This window comes from Mya arenaria, chromosome 15 (genome assembly GCF_026914265.1).
Source record: "Mya arenaria isolate MELC-2E11 chromosome 15, ASM2691426v1".
Taxonomy (NCBI): Eukaryota; Metazoa; Mollusca; class Bivalvia; order Myida; family Myidae; genus Mya; species Mya arenaria.
The window spans coordinates 33,844,250-33,866,282 of record NC_069136.1 but is presented as its reverse complement, the minus strand read 5'-3'; the positions used below and the strand labels follow the sequence as shown (position 1 = coordinate 33,866,282).

Below are 22,033 nucleotides of genomic sequence, written 5' to 3'. Positions count from 1 at the left end.
AAGAGGATTTCCACTTAGTTAAAATAACGCACTAAGATGCATTGTGGATACGCCAAAGATTCTGACACACAGTAAAGACGTAGAAGCTAAAAAGAGCTGTATTTGTCACGCCTTCTCGCAAGCTATGTGAGTAATATGATATGGCGGTCAACATTTTAGAAAAAAAAAAGCTGGTATATTTCATTTTTAATGTCTGAAAATCATATTCATAAATCTATCAATTAATGCATATAATGTAACAGGCATGCAGCCTTCCCATACTTCATTTTTACTACTTTAACAAAACAATAACAAAATCCAGTAACAGATTGCATGTAACTATACACAAAGCAACATTCTACCACGGGCGACATACATTGTCCTTGGACACTTGACCAACTACAGCCTCCTCACTTTGATCAACTAAAATAGAGCCATCTGACCCTAAAGATTGACCAAAGGTAGACATGTAAAGACTTGCAAATCCTGAATCACTACTCTGGAAACTCAAAGCGGCTGTCCTGGAATTATGAATGTTGATGTCACCGTGACTTGTCATCTTCTGCAAGATCGGTGAACATTCTGGAGTGTTCATAGAAGGAGTTGCTTTTCGACCTGTCAGTCCATTCAGCCGTTCGTCCGATCGTATCGGCGTTGACATAAAATTGTCATGCTGGTTCTGGCCTTGATGAGTATAGGTATAAGGCACAATATTATCGATCTGTGGAATCCGATTATCATCATCGTGAAGACTCCCATCACCATCCTGGCGGCTATTCTGCTTCTGCATATAGACACTTCTCAAATGTCCACTCACGCTTGTCCCCACTTCCGGAACACAACGACTACTCGAAGCTATGTAGTTGACTGCCTCCCGTGCGCACTTTCGGGAGCCGGTCTGATAGGATTTTGCATAGGAGACAGTGTCAGTGGCTTCGGTGGCGACGCGATCGGAGCGCTGCTGCTGCTGGAGCCGCGTCAGGTAGAACACAGTGAGTTCAAGGACGTCCGCCTTATCAACACGCGTCATTGGTGACACCTGAAGATAGCATACATAATGTGGCATTATTATTACTGATGCAAACTTAAAATAATAAAAACCACAACCTAACATCTATGTTTCTATAGAAATGTAAATGATTTTTCATGTTGTATTATTATATAGGACATCTTATTTCAAATAGACTATAGTAATATGTGATGAAAACTAAGCATTTATTAATTTCAATTTCAATATCTAAAACGATATTTTGTCAAGTTAGGATGTCAAATTAATGTTCAGAAATGTCTAGTTTAATTTTATCTTTAAATGTTTGAAATATTAAAAGTTACACTTATATTTCATAAAATCATGTGCATTTCTAATAAATAAAAAAATATTGTGTCATGTCGGGGCATACCTGTTCCCGGATGGTGTCCGCGATCAGGAGCTTGAGACGGTCAATACTCGCGTTCATCCTCTCACGGCGTATACGCTCAACTAGGGGCTTCGTACCTGCAAGAGACACAAAATGGGTGTCTTATTAAAACTGAAGTATATTTATTTAAATTACTTTTAAAAGTTATATTATATCGTTATCTTGTTTGGATTCACTTAAACGAAACGTTAGCATATTTTATGAAACCATCTTCAAGATTAAACCTAAGTGAATAAAGATAATGAAGAAATACGATGACATATTGAATAGGTTAAACACCAACCTTTCGCAGATACGAAGCAACCTCTCGCGGGGAATTTTGCATGTCAGCCATTTTATTGAGAATTGTGTAAAATGAAAGATTTAGTGGTCACCTCCTTGTAGTTTTTAATATTGATGCAAACAGCTTATGTTTGATGGTTTGAAAAAGATTCGGGTATATATAGATAGTGTAACTTGTGTCATTTGATACGAGATTGCAATTATCACTTCACGTGGACATCCTTAATAGACACGTGTGTTGAGTAATGAGGTGGACAACTTTAATTTATTGTCGTTGCAAAGTGAGAAATGTGTTTCAAATTAATTTAAACTCTTTAATTAGTGTAATTAATTAGCAAGTACCGTTTTTAATGATTGGAACTGAATAAGAACAATCCAAAACTTCATTCCATCTACTATATATAAATATTTGGTCGCTATGCGTACGTCCGTCCGTCGGTCATCCAATACTGAATTAAGTAATGGTTGATGAATTATTCTAAAACGAGCAAGTTATTATTTGACCCGAAGTTCATCTACTTGATGAGTCATGACTTTTTAAGAACAGATTTGGCGGAGCAAAAGCAATGATCATTCAATGCGCCAAAACTTTAGAAACTCAGAAAAACTGCAGATGCCTTTCAAATTGTGTAAGAAGAAAGAAAGCAGATATTAAAAAAATAATAAACAAAAATACATTCCTATCGATACTAACAGTCGAGCTAAAATGCCTTGGCTAGGAGCAGTTAAGTTAAAAGTCATAATGATTCCTCTATAAACGCAAAAGATGGTAATAGCAGTGAAATGCAAGATTAAATACGTGACAGAACAGAACAAATATTTTATTCAGACTAGTACAATATGCATCAATGTTTTCATATATCATGTCAATGTGTATATACAGCGTGTTATGGTAAATGGTAACTTTGAGTTATTTTATAATAAACGGAAGTGTTCATATAATTATGAAACAACATTCTAACTGCAACAATAATTAGAGGCTAAAATATACATGATTTATCTTTCAACATTCAATTAACTATTTGTAATGACAAGAGCTTCTTTGCTATAAAATGTTTTTTTTTAATTAAGGTATTTTGGTCATATATACTACTCAAAATTTGATAAGGATCACTTGATAAGTTATTTGTAAAATTTTAACCAAATAAGCATGCTTATTTAATTTCAAAGCATTAGTTTTATCCCTTCGTAGGCCTCTAGAATGTTCGATGATTTTGATTGTATTTCTACCAGCGCGTGCACGTGAGCCACGGAAAACTGCATACCCACGAAATAAGGCGTTTTGGCATACATGTAACAACTTAAACATGTGGTCGTTTTCGCTTCTGTATTCGATTTTTACTTGGACCATCTACCACATTGTGTTCAAAATGCCAAACAGAAGACGTTTAACTCCTGATGAAATGCATGTTGGCATTGGAATGCTGGAGGCAGGGTTGTCTCAGAGGACTGTGGCAGAACACCTGAATGTGTCACAAAGTGTAGTTTGCAGGATGTGGAATCGTTATCAAACGAATGGAAATGCTCAACATCGACATGGTGGTGGTCGTGCAAAGGCTACATCTGACGTCCAGGATCGTTACATTGCGGTTTTAGCCAGACGTAACCGCTTTCGTAACGCCACTTCGTTACGTAATGACTTCCAGAACGCCACAAACGTAAGAGTTTCAACGCAAACCATTAGAAATCGTTTGCATAGTGCTGGCTTGATGGCACGACGACCGGCAATTCGCATCCCATTGACCCGATACCACACCCAGGAGCGATTGGACTGGGCACGTCAACACGTTGGATGGACGTTAAACGAATTGACAACAGTGCTTTTTACAGACGAGTCAAAGTTTTGTATTGACTTTACAGATCAACGTTCCAGAGTGTGGAGGGGACGTAATGAACGTTTTGCTCCAGTTTGTGTCGCCGAACATGACCGTTATGGCAAGGGCTCAGTCATGGTATGGGCCGGAATCACCATGCACGGGAAAACAGTCTTACACGTAATTAAAAACGGTACGTTGACGGCTGTTCGTTATTGTAACGAGATCCTGGACGTTTATGTTCGACCGTTTGCAGGTGCAATCGGTCCTGATTTCATTCTCATGGATGATAATGCGCGCCCACACAGAGCAAACATCACAAACGAATATCTGGAAAATGCTACCATCGAGAGAATGGACTGGCCAGCTCGTTCCCCCGACATGAACCCGATCGAGCATGCCTGGGACATGCTTCAGAAAGCTGTTTCTGCTCGTCCGGTCCAGCCAACAACGGTCCCTCAGCTCAGAGCAGCGCTTCAGGAGGAATGGGCCAGACTCCCTCAGCAACAGCTCCGGAGGCTTATCAGCAACATGCGGAGGCGATGTCAAGCTGTTATTGACGCTCGTGGACATCACACACGCTACTAACATTGGTTTAAGAAAAGTTCAAAGATATTCTGTTGACTTTCACAATTTGTTGACAACCTGATATATGCCTGCTTTTGACCCCCATCATGTTTAGGAGTCCGTTACGCTTGAACGGAATTGGTTTGGTACTGATTTCTTATGACATTTGTAACCTGAAACAATGCCATTTGATAACATTTAGTGTTGATATATCGTTTTCTTGAAATACGTATGTACTTTATATTAAAAAACATGATCCCTATCAAATTTTGAGTAGTATAATTTCAATAGTTGCAGAAATTTGATCACAGAAGGGTGCATGCAGTAAATACGTTTAAGACATATCCTTCTTAAATCTGAATAACATTGACATACATAGATAAAATGAAATACTTCTACTATATCATTTGTATGATAAATAAGAAAATATCGTTCCCCTCTAGGTGTTCGTTTTCTGGCATACCTACCAGTCTGAACTTTCCATTGGAATACAGATAGCTTAGTCAATATTAGCAACAATATCAAATATATAAGAGAAACTATAATCTTCTGTCAATTTCTTAACATTTGACACCCAGTTTATTTTACCGCTTTTACAATCCGACAAAGCTTGCTCATGTACAGATTTAAGATAAGATTATATTATCAGTTTTAACTTCTATAAACCGATATTCTATAATTCGTATATCCCTATGTATATAAAGAGGATATCTTCCAAGTTCACCATAGATACAGACATAACACATATTTGGCCTAACCCTTAAAAACCTCTTGCAATATTGTAGGTGTATTCTCTATTTCTTTTTATTTAAATTTTACCCAAAATCCTAAAGAGTTATTTAAAAAGGACAAACCAAAGGCGTCAAACAATTGACATTCCGTTTTTTATAGCGAGGTCATGCTCTTGACATTTACAGACTTAAAAAAATCTTGTCTTATTTACTTTGAAGGCTTTTGAAATAAGATACCATTTAGTATATGACTGACATGCTTTTACCTATATGTTTTGAATCGAGTACATGTTGTCTCTCCTCTCTCTCCTGGAATTCTTCCTCTCAGTCTATAAGTCTTATATTGCTACTATGCCAGATGACACCAGTTGCTGTACCAGTATATAATTATATTTTCTTGTTAATTCTGCCATGCTATGAATCATGTCAGATTTGTTTTCATAATCCAGTATTCTTCTTCTTCTTCTCCTTCATAATAATAATTAAACATTCATGGCTTTAAAGCTTTACCAATCAAGTGAACTTGGTAAAGAGCTCCCTGTGTAATTGAATAAAGTTCCAAGGTAATTGAAATCATTGACTACTTTAATGAGGTCCCCATTGTAGGTCCAATGTTCAGTGATAAATAATACACCATGCTCACAGATAATTAAAGATAATAGTTAAGATAACAAATATGTAAACTTACATAAAATGATTATCAACACTTATGTTATTAAGATGACTGTATTACTCTACGCGTTATAACGTATATTAAAGGCATGTTTGCATTAAAAGGCTAATTTTCTGTAATACAATGAATATTCTGACCAAAATATTTCTATAGATTTTGACACGACATAATTCAATGTCCAATTACTATATCAAAAAATCTCGCATTAAATCCTTGTACATAGGATAATAGTATCAACATACAAGAGAATTTGGAGAAATAAAAAGGATATTCAAGAACGAAAAGTTTTCAGAGAATATTAAAGTAAAAGAATAGAGTAATGAAAAGAATGGCAGTGAGATTAAAGGAGTGTGGTGGGAAGAAAGTGGGGTCAGATAGTACACTCAGAATATGTAAGAGTTAAAATGGAGCGATATTGGGAGAAAGCGGTGTTTGAAACGGGGTGGGACTGGAAAACGAGAGATAGGTAACGAAGGAAAAGATGGACATGAGATGGGGGATAGATCAGCCCATTGCCACCTATGTATTGGAACTCATTCAAGGAGAAAAAGTTGCCAAATTATACAAACATCTAAGGCACGGGACATGGTGCCGAGGCCAAATTTAAATATATTATCAAAATTACTCCGCGAATATGTTTTTGCTCTCTTCAATTCGAGAGGTGTAATAAAGAACGCGATATCATTTAGTGTGATGTCTGGTGACTTAATCACAACCCCATTTAAGGGAGGGAGTGGGAAAGGGAATTTCGGATGTCGAGAGTAAGTTAGCCGGATTAAACTCAAAGTATATTGGATTCGATTTCATCTTAAAGCTGCACTCTCACAGATACTCCGTTTTTACAACTATTTTATGTATTGTTTTGGAAAGAGAAAATTTATGCGTAAATATCTGCAAACCAATGATAAAAGATTGCTGACAAATGATCTGATCGCAGATTTTCATATTTCCGTTCGAAAATTAATGTTTTATGGCTTAAACCGTTACTAAAGGTTTAAGAAAAATGCTTAAGACATCATTTTTTGAACTTTAATATAAAAACCTGCGATCACGCATTTTCGCAAATATTGGCTCGTTCCAAGACAACAAATAAAAAAGTTTTCAAAGCGTTTAATCTGTCAGAGTGCAGCTTTAAGTAACATGCAATTATACATGGAAGTAACTATCATATGTGCTTTAAATAGCATGCTAGTCATCGGTTTACCTAAATACTGATAGGGACTGCTATGAGGTCGAAACACTGTTTTGGAACGCGGTATTAATTATTAAATAAGAAAAAATTAAGTTAATTTAAAAAGTGCAATTTTTTTAATTGAATTAAAAAACACCCCAAAACGTTTTTAAATATTGATACAATTTATGAAACTAATAGGGGGGACATGAAATGATCTTTGTCAAGAGGATTTCTTCTTCGGTGAAATTACCCACTAAGATGCTCTTGGATACGCCCCAGATTCTGACACACAGTTAAAACGTAGAAACTATATTTGACACGCCTTCTCTCAAGTTATATGAATAATATGCTATGGAGGTCATCATACTAGAAAAAAACAAGTTGGTATGTTTCGTTTATTTTTAATATCTGCAAATCATAATCATAAACCTATCAATTAATGCATATAATGTAACAGCCATGCAACGTTTTCATACTTCATTTTTACTACTTAAACAAAACAATAACAAAATCCAGTAACAGATTGCATGTAACTATACACAAAGCAACATTCTACCACGGGCGCCATACATTGTCTTTGGACAATTGACCAACTACAGCCTCCTCACTTTGATCAAATGAATTACCGCATTCTGACTCTAACGATTGACCAAAGGTAGACATGTCAAGACTTGCAAATCCTGAATCACTACTCTGGAAACTCAAAGCGGCTGTCCTGGAATTATGAATGTTGACGTCACCGTGACTTGTCATCTTCTGCAAGATCGGTGAACATTCTGGAGTGTTCATAGAAGGAGTTGCTTTTCGACCTGTCAGTCCATTCAGCCGTTCGTCCGATCGTATCGGCGTTGACATAAAATTGTCATGCTGGTTCTGGCCTTGATGAGTATAGGTATAAGGCACAATATTATCGATCTGTGGAATCCGATTATCAACATCGTGAAGACTCCCATCACCATCCTGGCGGCTATTCTGCTTCCGCATATAGACGCTCCTCAAATGTCCACTCACGCTTGTCCCCACTTCCGGAACACAACGACTGCTCGAAGCTATGTAGTTGACTGCCTCCCGTGCGCACTTTCGGGAGCCGGTCTGATAGGATTTTGCATAGGAGACAGTGTCAGTGGCTTCGGTGGCGACGCGACCGGAGCGCTGCTGCTGCTGGAGCCGCGTCAGGTAGAACACAGTGAGTTCAAGGACGTCCGCCTTATCAACACGCGTCATTGGTGACACCTGAAGATAGCATACATAATGTGACATTATTATTACTGATGCAAACTTAAAATAATTAAAACCACAAAAATCCTAACCTAACATCTATGTTTCTATAGAAATGTAAATGATTGTTTTCATGTTGTATTATTATATAGGACATCTTATTTTAAACAGACTATAGTAAAATGTGATGAAAACTAAGCATTTATTAATTTCAATTTCAATATCTAAAACGATATTTTGTCAATCAGGATGTCAAATTAATGTTCAGAAATGTCTAGTTTAATTTTATCTTTAAATGTTTGAAATATTAAAAGTTACACTTATATTTCATAAAATCATGTGCATTTCTAATAAAAAAAAAAATGTGTCATGTCGGAGCATACCTGTTCCCGGATGGTGTCCACGATCAGGAGCTTGAGACGGTCAATACTCGCGTTCATCCTCTCACGGCGTTGACGCTCAACTAGGGGCTTGCGTACCTGCAAGAGACACAAAGTGGGTTACTTATTAAAACTGAAGTATATTCATTTAAATTACTTTTAAAAGTTATATTATATCGTTATCTTGTTTGGATTCACTTAAACGAAACGTAAGCATATATTATGAAACCATCTTCAAGATGATACCTAAGTGAATAAAGATAATGAAGAAATACGATGACTTAATGAATAGGTTAAACACCAACCTTTCGCAGATACGAAGCAACCTCTCGTGGGGAATTTCGCATATCAGCCATTTTATTGAAAATTGTGTAAAATGAAAGATTTTAAGGGTCAACTCCTTGTAGTTTTTAATATTGATGCAAACAGCTTATGTTTGATGGTTTGAAAAAGATCCGGGTATATATAGATAGTGTAACTTGTGTCATTTGATACGAGATTGCAATTATCACTTCACGTGGACATCCTTAATAGACACGTGTGTTGAGTAATGAGGTGGACAACTTTAATTTATTGTCGTTGTAAAGTGAGAAATGTGCTTCAAATTAATTTAAACTCTTTAATTAGTGTAATTAATTAGCAAGTACCGTTTTTAATGATTGGAACTGAATAAGAACAATCCAAAACTTCCTTCCATCTACTATATATAAATATTTGTTCGCTATGCGTACGTCCGTTCGTCGGTCATCCAATACTGAATTAAGTAATGGTTGATGAATTATTCTAAAACGAGCAAGTTATTATTTGACCCGAAGTTCATCTACTTGATGAGTCATGACTTTTTAAGAACAGATTTGGCGGAGCAAAAGCAATGATCATTCAATGCGCCAAAACTTTAGAAACTCAGAAAAACTGCAGATGCCTATCAAATTGTGTAAGAAGAAAGAAAGCAGATATTAAAAAAATAATAAACAAAAATACATTCCTATCGATACTAACAGTCGAGCTAAAATGCCTTGGCTAGGAGCAGTTAAGTTAAAAGTCATAATGATTACTCTAGAAACGCAAAAAATGGTAATAGCAGTGAAATGCAAGATTAAATACGTGACAGAACAGAACAAATATTTTATTCAGACTTGTACAATATGCATCAATGTTTTCATATATCATGTCAATGTGTATATACAGCGTGTTATGGTAAATGGTAACTTTGAGTTATTTTATAATAAACGGAAGTGTTCATATAATTATGAAACAACATTCTAACTGAAACAATAATTAGAGGCTGAAATAAACATTTATCTTTCAACATTTAATTAACTATTTGTAATGACAAGAGCTTCTTTGATATAAAATGTTATTTTAATTAAGGTATTTTGGTCATATAATTTCAATAGTTGCAGAAATTGGTACACAGAAGGGTGCATGCAGTAAATACGTTTAAGACATATCCTTCTTAAATCTGAATAACATTGACATACATAAATAAAATGAAATACTTCTACTATATAATTTGTATGATAAATAAAAAAATATCGTTCCTCTCTAGGTGTTCGTTTTCTGGCATACCTACCAGTCTGAACTTTCCATTGGAATACAGATAGCTTAGTCAATATTAGCAACAATATCAAAGATATAAGAGAAACTATAATCTTCTATCAATTTCTTAACATTTGACACCCAGTTTTTTTTACCGATTTTACAATCCGACAAAGCTTGCTCATGTACAGATTTAAGATATGATTATATTATCAGTTTTAACTTATTTAAACCGATATTCTATCATTCGTATATCCCTATATATATAAAGAGGATATCTTCCAAGTTCACAATAGATACAGACATTACATATATTTGGCCTAACCCTTAAAAATCTCTTTCAATATTTTAGGTGTATTCTCTATTTCTTTTTATTTCAATTTTACCCAAAATCCAAAAGCGTTAATTAAAAAAGACAATCCAAAGGCGTCAAACAATTGACATACCGTTTTTATAGCGAGGTCATGCTCTTGACATTTACATAATTAAAAAAATCTTGTCTTATTTACTTTCAAGGCTTTTGAAATAAGACGCCATTTAGTATATGACTGACATGCTTTTACCTATATGTTTTGAATCGAATACATGTTGTCTCTCCTCTCTCTCCTGAAATTCTTCCTTCAAGTATGTAAGTCTTATATTGCTACTATGCCAGATGACATCTTGCTGTACCAGTATATTATTATACTTTGTTGTTAATTCTGCCATGCTATGGATCTTGTCAGATTTGTTTGCATAATACACTATTCTTCTTATTCTTCTTCATAGTAATAATTAAACATTCATGGCCTTTAAAGCTTTACCAATCAAGTGAACTTGGTAAAGAGCTCCCTGTGTAATTGAATATAGTTCCAAGGTAATTGAAATCATTGACTACTTTAATAAGGTCCCCATTGTAGGTCCAATGTTCAGTTATTAATAATACACCATGCTCACAGATAATTAAAGATAATAATTAAGATAACAAACATGTAAACTTACATAAAATGATTATCAACACTAATGATATTCAGGTTTATTATTCTACGCGTTATAACGTATATTAACGGCATGTTTGCATTAAAAGGCTAATTTTCTGTAATACAATGAATATTCTGACCAAAATATTTCTATAGATTTTGACACGACATAATTCAATGTCCAATTACTATATCAAAAAATCTCGCATTAAATCCTTGTACATAGGATAATAGTATCAACATACAAGAGAATTTGGAGAAATAAAAAGGATATTCAAGAACGAAAAGTTTTCAGAGAATATTAAAGTAAAAGAATAGAGTAATGAAAAGAATGGCAGTGAGATTAAAGGAGTGTGGTGGGAAGAAAGTGGGGTCAGATAGTACACTCAGAATATGTAAGAGTTAAAATGGAGCGATATTGGGAGAAAGCGGTGTTTGAAACGGGGTGGGACTGGAAAACGAGAGATAGGTAACGAAGGAAAAGATGGACATGAGATGGGGGATAGATCAGCCCATTGCCACCTATGTATTGGAACTCATTCAAGGAGAAAAAGTTGCCAAATTATACAAACATCTAAGGCACGGGACATGGTGCCGAGGCCAAATTTAAATATATTATCAAAATTACTCCGCGAATATGTTTTTGCTCTCTTCAATTCGAGAGGTGTAATAAAGAACGCGATATCATTTAGTGTGATGTCTGGTGACTTAATCACAACCCCATTTAAGGGAGGGAGTGGGAAAGGGAATTTCGGATGTCGAGAGTAAGTTAGCCGGATTAAACTCAAAGTATATTGGATTCGATTTCATCTTAAAGCTGCACTCTCACAGATACTCCGTTTTTACAACTATTTTATGTATTGTTTTGGAAAGAGAAAATTTATGCGTAAATATCTGCAAACCAATGATAAAAGATTGCTGACAAATGATCTGATCGCAGATTTTCATATTTCCGTTCGAAAATTAATGTTTTATGGCTTAAACCGTTACTAAAGGTTTAAGAAAAATGCTTAAGACATCATTTTTTGAACTTTAATATAAAAACCTGCGATCACGCATTTTCGCAAATATTGGCTCGTTCCAAGACAACAAATAAAAAAGTTTTCAAAGCGTTTAATCTGTCAGAGTGCAGCTTTAAGTAACATGCAATTATACATGGAAGTAACTATCATATGTGCTTTAAATAGCATGCTAGTCATCGGTTTACCTAAATACTGATAGGGACTGCTATGAGGTCGAAACACTGTTTTGGAACGCGGTATTAATTATTAAATAAGAAAAAATTAAGTTAATTTAAAAAGTGCAATTTTTTTAATTGAATTAAAAAACACCCCAAAACGTTTTTAAATATTGATACAATTTATGAAACTAATAGGGGGGACATGAAATGATCTTTGTCAAGAGGATTTCTTCTTCGGTGAAATTACCCACTAAGATGCTCTTGGATACGCCCCAGATTCTGACACACAGTTAAAACGTAGAAACTATATTTGACACGCCTTCTCTCAAGTTATATGAATAATATGCTATGGAGGTCATCATACTAGAAAAAAACAAGTTGGTATGTTTCGTTTATTTTTAATATCTGCAAATCATAATCATAAACCTATCAATTAATGCATATAATGTAACAGCCATGCACCCTTTTCATACTTCATTTTTACTACTTAAACAAAACAATAACAAAATCCAGTAACAGATTGCATGTAACTATACACAAAGCAACATTCTACCACGGGCGCCATACATTGTCTTTGGACAATTGACCAACTACAGCCTCCTCACTTTGATCAAATAAATTACCGCATTCTGACTCTAACGATTGACCAAAGGTAGACATGTCAAGACTTGCAAATCCTGAATCACTACTCTGGAAACTCAAAGCGGCTGTCCTGGAATTATGAATGTTGATGTCACCGTGACTTGTCATCTTCTGCAAGATCGGTGAACATTCTGGAGTGTTCATAGAAGGAGTTGCTTTTCGACCTGTCAGTCCATTCAGCCGTTCGTCCGATCGTATCGGCGTTGACATAAAATTGTCATGCTGGTTCTGGCCTTGATGAGTATAGGTATAAGGCACAATATTATCGATCTGTGGAATCCGATTATCAACATCGTGAAGACTCCCATCACCATCCTGGCGGCTATTCTGCTTCCGCATATAGACGCTCCTCAAATGTCCACTCACGCCTGTCCCCACTTCCGGAACACAACGACTGCTCGAAGCTATGTAGTTGACTGCCTCCCGTGCGCACTTTCGGGAGCCGGTCTGATAGGATTTTGCATAGGAGACAGTGTCAGTGGCTTCGGTGGCGACGCGACCGGAGCGCTGCTGCTGCTGGAGCCGCGTCAGGTAGAACACAGTGAGTTCAAGGACGTCCGCCTTATCAACACGCATCATTGGTGACACCTGAAGATAGCATACATAATGTGACATTATTATTACTGATGCAAACTTAAAATAATTAAAACCACAAAAATCCTAACCTAACATCTATGTTTCTATAGAAATGTAAATGATTTTTCATGTTGTATTATTATATAGGACATCTTATTTTAAACAGACTATAGTAAAATGTGATGAAAACTAAGCATTTATTAATTTCAATTTCAATATCTAAAACGATATTTTGTCAATCAGGATGTCAAATTAATGTTCAGAAATGTCTAGTTTAATTTTATCTTTAAATGTTTGAAATATTAAAAGTTACACTTATATTTCATAAAATCATGTGCATTTCTAATAAATAAATAAAAATGTGTCATGTCGGGGCATACCTGTTCCCGGATGGTGTCCGCGATCAGGAGCTTGAGACGGTCAATACTCGCGTTCATCCTCTCACGGCGTTGACGCTCAACTAGGGGCTTGCGTACCTGCAAGCGACACAAAATGGGTATCTTATTAAAACTGAAGTATATTTATTTAAATTACTTTTAAAAGTTATATTATATCGTTATCTTGTTTGGATTCACTTAAACGAAACGTAAGCATATATTATGAAACCATCTTCAAGATGATACCTAAGTGAATAAAGATAATGAAGAAATACGATGACTTAATGAATAGGTTAAACACCAACCTTTCGCAGATACGAAGCAACCTCTCGTGGGGAATTTCGCATATCAGCCATTTTATTGAAAATTGTGTAAAATGAAAGATTTTAAGGGTCAACTCCTTGTAGTTTTTAATATTGATGCAAACAGCTTATGTTTGATGGTTTGAAAAAGATCCGGGTATATATAGATAGTGTAACTTGTGTCATTTGATACGAGATTGCAATTATCACTTCACGTGGACATCCTTAATAGACACGTGTGTTGAGTAATGAGGTGGACAACTTTAATTTATTGTCGTTGTAAAGTGAGAAATGTGCTTCAAATTAATTTAAACTCTTTAATTAGTGTAATTAATTAGCAAGTACCGTTTTTAATGATTGGAACTGAATAAGAACAATCCAAAACTTCCTTCCATCTACTATATATAAATATTTGTTCGCTATGCGTACGTCCGTTCGTCGGTCATCCAATACTGAATTAAGTAATGGTTGATGAATTATTCTAAAACGAGCAAGTTATTATTTGACCCGAAGTTCATCTACTTGATGAGTCATGACTTTTTAAGAACAGATTTGGCGGAGCAAAAGCAATGATCATTCAATGCGCCAAAACTTTAGAAACTCAGAAAAACTGCAGATGCCTATCAAATTGTGTAAGAAGAAAGAAAGCAGATATTAAAAAAATAATAAACAAAAATACATTCCTATCGATACTAACAGTCGAGCTAAAATGCCTTGGCTAGGAGCAGTTAAGTTAAAAGTCATAATGATTACTCTAGAAACGCAAAAAATGGTAATAGCAGTGAAATGCAAGATTAAATACGTGACAGAACAGAACAAATATTTTATTCAGACTTGTACAATATGCATCAATGTTTTCATATATCATGTCAATGTGTATATACAGCGTGTTATGGTAAATGGTAACTTTGAGTTATTTTATAATAAACGGAAGTGTTCATATAATTATGAAACAACATTCTAACTGAAACAATAATTAGAGGCTGAAATAAACATTTATCTTTCAACATTTAATTAACTATTTGTAATGACAAGAGCTTCTTTGATATAAAATGTTATTTTAATTAAGGTATTTTGGTCATATAATTTCAATAGTTGCAGAAATTGGTACACAGAAGGGTGCATGCAGTAAATACGTTTAAGACATATCCTTCTTAAATCTGAATAACATTGACATACATAAATAAAATGAAATACTTCTACTATATAATTTGTATGATAAATAAAAAAATATCGTTCCTCTCTAGGTGTTCGTTTTCTGGCATACCTACCAGTCTGAACTTTCCATTGGAATACAGATAGCTTAGTCAATATTAGCAACAATATCAAAGATATAAGAGAAACTATAATCTTCTATCAATTTCTTAACATTTGACACCCAGTTTTTTTTACCGATTTTACAATCCGACAAAGCTTGCTCATGTACAGATTTAAGATATGATTATATTATCAGTTTTAACTTATTTAAACCGATATTCTATCATTCGTATATCCCTATATATATAAAGAGGATATCTTCCAAGTTCACAATAGATACAGACATTACATATATTTGGCCTAACCCTTAAAAATCTCTTTCAATATTTCAGGTGTATTCTCTATTTCTTTTTATTTCAATTTTACCCAAAATCCAAAAGCGTTAATTAAAAAAGACAATCCAAAGGCGTCAAACAATTGACATACCGTTTTTATAGCGAGGTCATGCTCTTGACATTTACATAATTAAAAAAATCTTGTCTTATTTACTTTCAAGGCTTTTGAAATAAGACGCCATTTAGTATATGACTGACATGCTTTTACCTATATGTTTTGAATCGAATACATGTTGTCTCTCCTCTCTCTCCTGAAATTCTTCCTTCAAGTATGTAAGTCTTATATTGCTACTATGCCAGATGACATCTTGCTGTACCAGTATATTATTATACTTTGTTGTTAATTCTGCCATGCTATGGATCTTGTCAGATTTGTTTGCATAATACACTATTCTTCTTATTCTTCTTCATAGTAATAATTAAACATTCATGGCCTTTAAAGCTTTACCAATCAAGTGAACTTGGTAAAGAGCTCCCTGTGTAATTGAATATAGTTCCAAGGTAATTGAAATCATTGACTACTTTAATAAGGTCCCCATTGTAGGTCCAATGTTCAGTTATTAATAATACACCATGCTCACAGATAATTAAAGATAATAATTAAGATAACAAACATGTAAACTTACATAAAATGATTATCAACACTAATGATATTCAGGTTTATTATTCTACGCGTTATAACGTATATTAACGGCATGTTTGCATTAAAAGGCTAATTTTCTGTAATACAATGAATATTCTGACCAAAATATTTCTATAGATTTTGACACGACATAATTCAATGTCCAATTACTATATCAAAAAATCTCGCATTAAATCCTTGTACATAGGATAATAGTATCAACATACAAGAGAATTTGGAGAAATAAAAAGGATATTCAAGAACGAAAAGTTTTCAGAGAATATTAAAGTAAAAGAATAGAGTAATGAAAAGAATGGCAGTGAGATTAAAGGAGTGTGGTGGGAAGAAAGTGGGGTCAGATAGTACACTCAGAATATGTAAGAATTAAAATGGAGCGATATTGGGAGAAAGCGGTGTTTGAAACGGGGTGGGACTGGAAAACGAGAGATAGGTAACGAAGGAAAAGATGGACATGAGATGGGGGATAGATCAGCTCATTGCCACCTATGTATTGGAACTCATTTAAGGAGAAAAAGTTGCCAAATTATACAAACATCTAAGGCACGGGACATGGTGCCGAGGCCAAATTTAAATATATTATCAAAATTACTCCGCGAATATGTTTTTGCTCTCTTCAATTCGAGAGGTGTAATAAAGAACGCGATATCATTTAGTGTGATGTCTGGTGACTTAATCACAACCCCATTTAAGGGAGGGAGTGGGAAAGGGAATTTCGGATGTCGAGAGTAAGTTAGCCGGATTAAACTCAAAGTATATTGGATTCGATTTCATCTTAAAGCTGCACTCTCACAGATACTCCGTTTTTACAACTATTTTATGTATTGTTTTGGAAAGAGAAAATTTATGCGTAAATATCTGCAAACCAATGATAAAAGATTGCTGACAAATGATCTGATCGCAGATTTTCATATTTCCGTTCGAAAATTAATGTTTTATGGCTTAAACCGTTACTAAAGGTTTAAGAAAAATGCTTAAGACATCATATTTTGAACTTTAATATAAAAACCTGCGATCACGCATTTTCGCAAATATTGGCTCGTTCCAAGACAACAAATAAAAAAGTTTTCAAAGCGTTTAATCTGTCAGAGTGCAGCTTTAAGTAACATGCAATTATACATGGAAGTAACTATCATATGTGCTTTAAATAGCATGCTAGTCATCGGTTTACCTAAATACTGATAGGGACTGCTATGAGGTCGAAACACTGTTTTGGAACGCGGTATTAATTATTAAATAAGAAAAAATTAAGTTAATTTAAAAAGTGCAATTTTTTTAATTGAATTAAAAAACACCCCAAAACGTTTTTAAATATTGATACAATTTATGAAACTAATAGGGGGGACATGAAATGATCTTTGTCAAGAGGATTTCTTCTTCGGTGAAATTACCCACTAAGATGCTCTTGGATACGCCCCAGATTCTGACACACAGTTAAAACGTAGAAACTATATTTGACACGCCTTCTCTCAAGTTATATGAATAATATGCTATGGAGGTCATCATACTAGAAAAAAACAAGTTGGTATGTTTCGTTTATTTTTAATATCTGCAAATCATAATCATAAACCTATCAATTAATGCATATAATGTAACAGCCATGCACCCTTTTCATACTTCATTTTTACTACTTAAACAAAACAATAACAAAATCCAGTAACAGATTGCATGTAACTATACACAAAGCAACATTCTACCACGGGCGCCATACATTGTCTTTGGACAATTGACCAACTACAGCCTCCTCACTTTGATCAAATAAATTACCGCATTCTGACTCTAACGATTGACCAAAGGTAGACATGTCAAGACTTGCAAATCCTGAATCACTACTCTGGAAACTCAAAGCGGCTGTCCTGGAATTATGAATGTTGATGTCACCGTGACTTGTCATCTTCTGCAAGATCGGTGAACATTCTGGAGTGTTCATAGAAGGAGTTGCTTTTCGACCTGTCAGTCCATTCAGCCGTTCGTCCGATCGTATCGGCGTTGACATAAAATTGTCATGCTGGTTCTGGCCTTGATGAGTATAAGTATAAGGCACAATATTATCGATCTGTGGAATCCGATTATCAACATCGTGAAGACTCCCATCACCATCCTGGCGGCTATTCTGCTTCCGCATATAGACGCTCCTCAAATGTCCACTCACGCCTGTCCCCACTTCCGGAACACAACGACTGCTCGAAGCTATGTAGTTGACTGCCTCCCGTGCGCACTTTCGGGAGCCGGTCTGATAGGATTTTGCATAGGAGACAGTGTCAGTGGCTTCGGTGGCGACGCGACCGGAGCGCTGCTGCTGCTGGAGCCGCGTCAGGTAGAACACAGTGAGTTCAAGGACGTCCGCCTTATCAACACGCATCATTGGTGACACCTGAAGATAGCATACATAATGTGACATTATTATTACTGATGCAAACTTAAAATAATTAAAACCACAAAAATCCTAACCTAACATCTATGTTTCTATAGAAATGTAAATGATTTTTCATGTTGTATTATTATATAGGACATCTTATTTTAAACAGACTATAGTAAAATGTGATGAAAACTAAGCATTTATTAATTTCAATTTCAATATCTAAAACGATATTTTGTCAATCAGGATGTCAAATTAATGTTCAGAAATGTCTAGTTTAATTTTATCTTTAAATGTTTGAAATATTAAAAGTTACACTTATATTTCATAAAATCATGTGCATTTCTAATAAATAAATAAAAATGTGTCATGTCGGGGCATACCTGTTCCCGGATGGTGTCCGCGATCAGGAGCTTGAGACGGTCAATACTCGCGTTCATCCTCTCACGGCGTTGACGCTCAACTAGGGGCTTGCGTACCTGCAAGCGACACAAAATGGGTATCTTATTAAAACTGAAGTATATTTATTTAAATTAATTTTAAAAGTTATATTATATCGTTATCTTGTTTGGATTCACTTAAACGAAACGTTAGCATATTTTATGAAACCATCTTCAAGATTAAACCTAAGTGAATAAAGATAATGAAGAAATACGATGACATATTGAATAGGTTAAACACCAACCTTTCGCAGATACGAAGCAACCTCTCGCGGGGAGTTTTGCATGTCAGCCATTTTATTGAAAATTGTGTAAAATGAAAGATTTAAGGGTCAACTCCTTGTAGTTTTTAATATTGATGCAAACAGCTTATGTTTGATGGTTTGAAAAAGATCCGGGTATATATAGATAGTGTAACTTGTGTCATTTGATACGAGATTGCAATTATCACTTCACGTGGACATCCTTAATAGACACGTGTGTTGAGTAATGAGGTGGACAACTTTAATTTATTGTCGTTGTAAAGTGAGAAATGTGCTTCAAATTAATTTAAACTCTTTAATTAGTGTAATTAATTAGCAAGTACCGTTTTTAATGATTGGAACTGAATAAGAACAATCCAAAACTTCCTTCCATCTACTATATATAAATATTTGTTCGCTATGCGTACGTCCGTTCGTCGGTCATCCAATACTGAATTAAGTAATGGTTGATGAATTATTCTAAAACGAGCAAGTTATTATTTGACCCGAAGTTCAACTACTTGATGAATCATGACTTTTTAAGAACAGATTTGGCGGAGCAAAAGCAATGATCATTCAATGCGCCAAAACTTTAGAAACTCAGAAAAACTGCAGATGCCTATCAAATTGTGTAAGAAGAAAGAAAGCAGATATTAAAAAAATAATAAACAAAAATACATTCCTATCGATACTAACAGTCGAGCTAAAATGCCTTGGCTAGGAGCAGTTAAGTTAAAAGTCATAATGATTACTCTAGAAACGCAAAAAATGGTAATAGCAGTGAAATGCAAGATTAAATACGTGACAGAACAGAACAAATATTTTATTCAGACTTGTACAATATGCATCAATGTTTTCATATATCATGCCAATGTGTATATACAGCGTGTTATGGTAAATGGTAACTTTGAGTTATTTTATAATAAACGGAAGTGTTCATATAATTATGAAACAACATTCTAACTGAAACAATAATTAGAGGCTGAAATAAACATTTATCTTTCAACATTTAATTAACTATTTGTAATGACAAGAGCTTCTTTGACATAAAATGTTATTTTAATTAAGGTATTTTGGTCATATAATTTCAATAGTTGCAGAAATTGGTACACAGAAGGGTGCATGCAGTAAATACGTTTAAGACATATCCTTCTTAAATCTGAATAACATTGACATACATAAATAAAATGAAATACTTCTACTATATAATTTGTATGATAAATAAAAAAATATCGTTCCTCTCTAGGTGTTCGTTTTCTGGCATACCTACCAGTCTGAACTTTCCATTGGAATACAGATAGCTTAGTCAATATTAGCAACAATATCAAAGATATAAGAGAAACTATAATCTTCTATCAATTTCTTAACATTTGACACCCAGTTTTTTTTACCGATTTTACAATCCGACCAAGCATGCTCATGTACAGATTTAAGATATGATTATATTATCAGTTTTAACTTATTTAAACCGATATTCTATCATTCGTATATCCCTATATATATAAAGAGGATATCTTCCAAGTTCACAATAGATACAGACATTACATATATTTGGCCTAACCCTTAAAAATCTCTTTCAATATTTTAGGTGTATTCTCTATTTCTTTTTATTTCAATTTTACCCAAAATCCAAAAGCGTTAATTAAAAAAGACAATCCAAAGGCGTCAAACAATTGACATACCGTTTTTATAGCGAGGTCATGCTCTTGACATTTACATAATTAAAAAAATCTTGTCTTATTTACTTTCAAGGCTTTTGAAATAAGACGCCATTTAGTATATGACTGACATGCTTTTACCTATATGTTTTGAATCGAATACATGTTGCCTCTCCTCTCTCTCCTGAAATTCTTCCTTCAAGTATGTAAGTCTTATATTGCTACTATGCCAGATGACATCTTGCTGTACCAGTATATTATTATACTTTGTTGTTAATTCTGCCATGCTATGGATCTTGTCAGATTTGTTTGCATAATACACTATTCTTCTTATTCTTCTTCATAGTAATAATTAAACATTCATGGCCTTTAAAGCTTTACCAATCATCAAATCAAATTATACAAACATCTAAGGCACGGGACATGGTGCCGAGGCCAAATTTAAATATATTATCAAAATTACTCCGCGAATATGTTTTTGCTCTCTTCAATTCGAGAGGTGTAATAAAGAACGCGATATCATTTAGTGTGATGTCTGGTGACTTAATCACAACCCCATTTAAGGGAGGGAGTGGGAAAGGGAATTTCGGATGTCGAGAGTAAGTTAGCCGGATTAAACTCAAAGTATATTGGATTCGATTTCATCTTAAAGCTGCACTCTCACAGATACTCCGTTTTTACAACTATTTTATGTATTGTTTTGGAAAGAGAAAATTTATGCGTAAATATCTGCAAACCAATGATAAAAGATTGCTGACAAATGATCTGATCGCAGATTTTCATATTTCCGTTCGAAAATTAATGTTTTATGGCTTAAACCGTTACTAAAGGTTTAAGAAAAATGCTTAAGACATCATTTTTTGAACTTTAATATAAAAACCTGCGATCACGCATTTTCGCAAATATTGGCTCGTTCCAAGACAACAAATAAAAAAGTTTTCAAAGCGTTTAATCTGTCAGAGTGCAGCTTTAAGTAACATGCAATTATACATGGAAGTAACTATCATATGTGCTTTAAATAGCATGCTAGTCATCGGTTTACCTAAATACTGATAGGGACTGCTATGAGGTCGAAACACTGTTTTGGAACGCGGTATTAATTATTAAATAAGAAAAAATTAAGTTAATTTAAAAAGTGCAATTTTTTTAATTGAATTAAAAAACACCCCAAAACGTTTTTAAATATTGATACAATTTATGAAACTAATAGGGGGGACATGAAATGATCTTTGTCAAGAGGATTTCTTCTTCGGTGAAATTACCCACTAAGATGCTCTTGGATACGCCCCAG

The 22,033-nt window shown here is 34.5% G+C and overlaps 1 protein-coding gene across 1 annotated transcript; it reads right to left on the bottom strand.

Annotated features, from left to right (window-relative positions):
* Positions 1-337: 337 nt before the first annotated feature.
* On the bottom strand, positions 338-1,731 carry LOC128219301 (transcription factor HES-1-like). The gene is made up of 3 exons (XM_052927112.1): positions 1,677-1,731; positions 1,380-1,474; positions 338-1,018 (listed from the first exon to the last, which is right to left on the bottom strand). The coding sequence occupies exons 1-3, from the start codon at positions 1,729-1,731 to the stop codon at positions 338-340; spliced, it is 831 nt and encodes a 276-aa protein (XP_052783072.1).
* Positions 1,732-22,033: the final 20,302 nt, after the last annotated feature.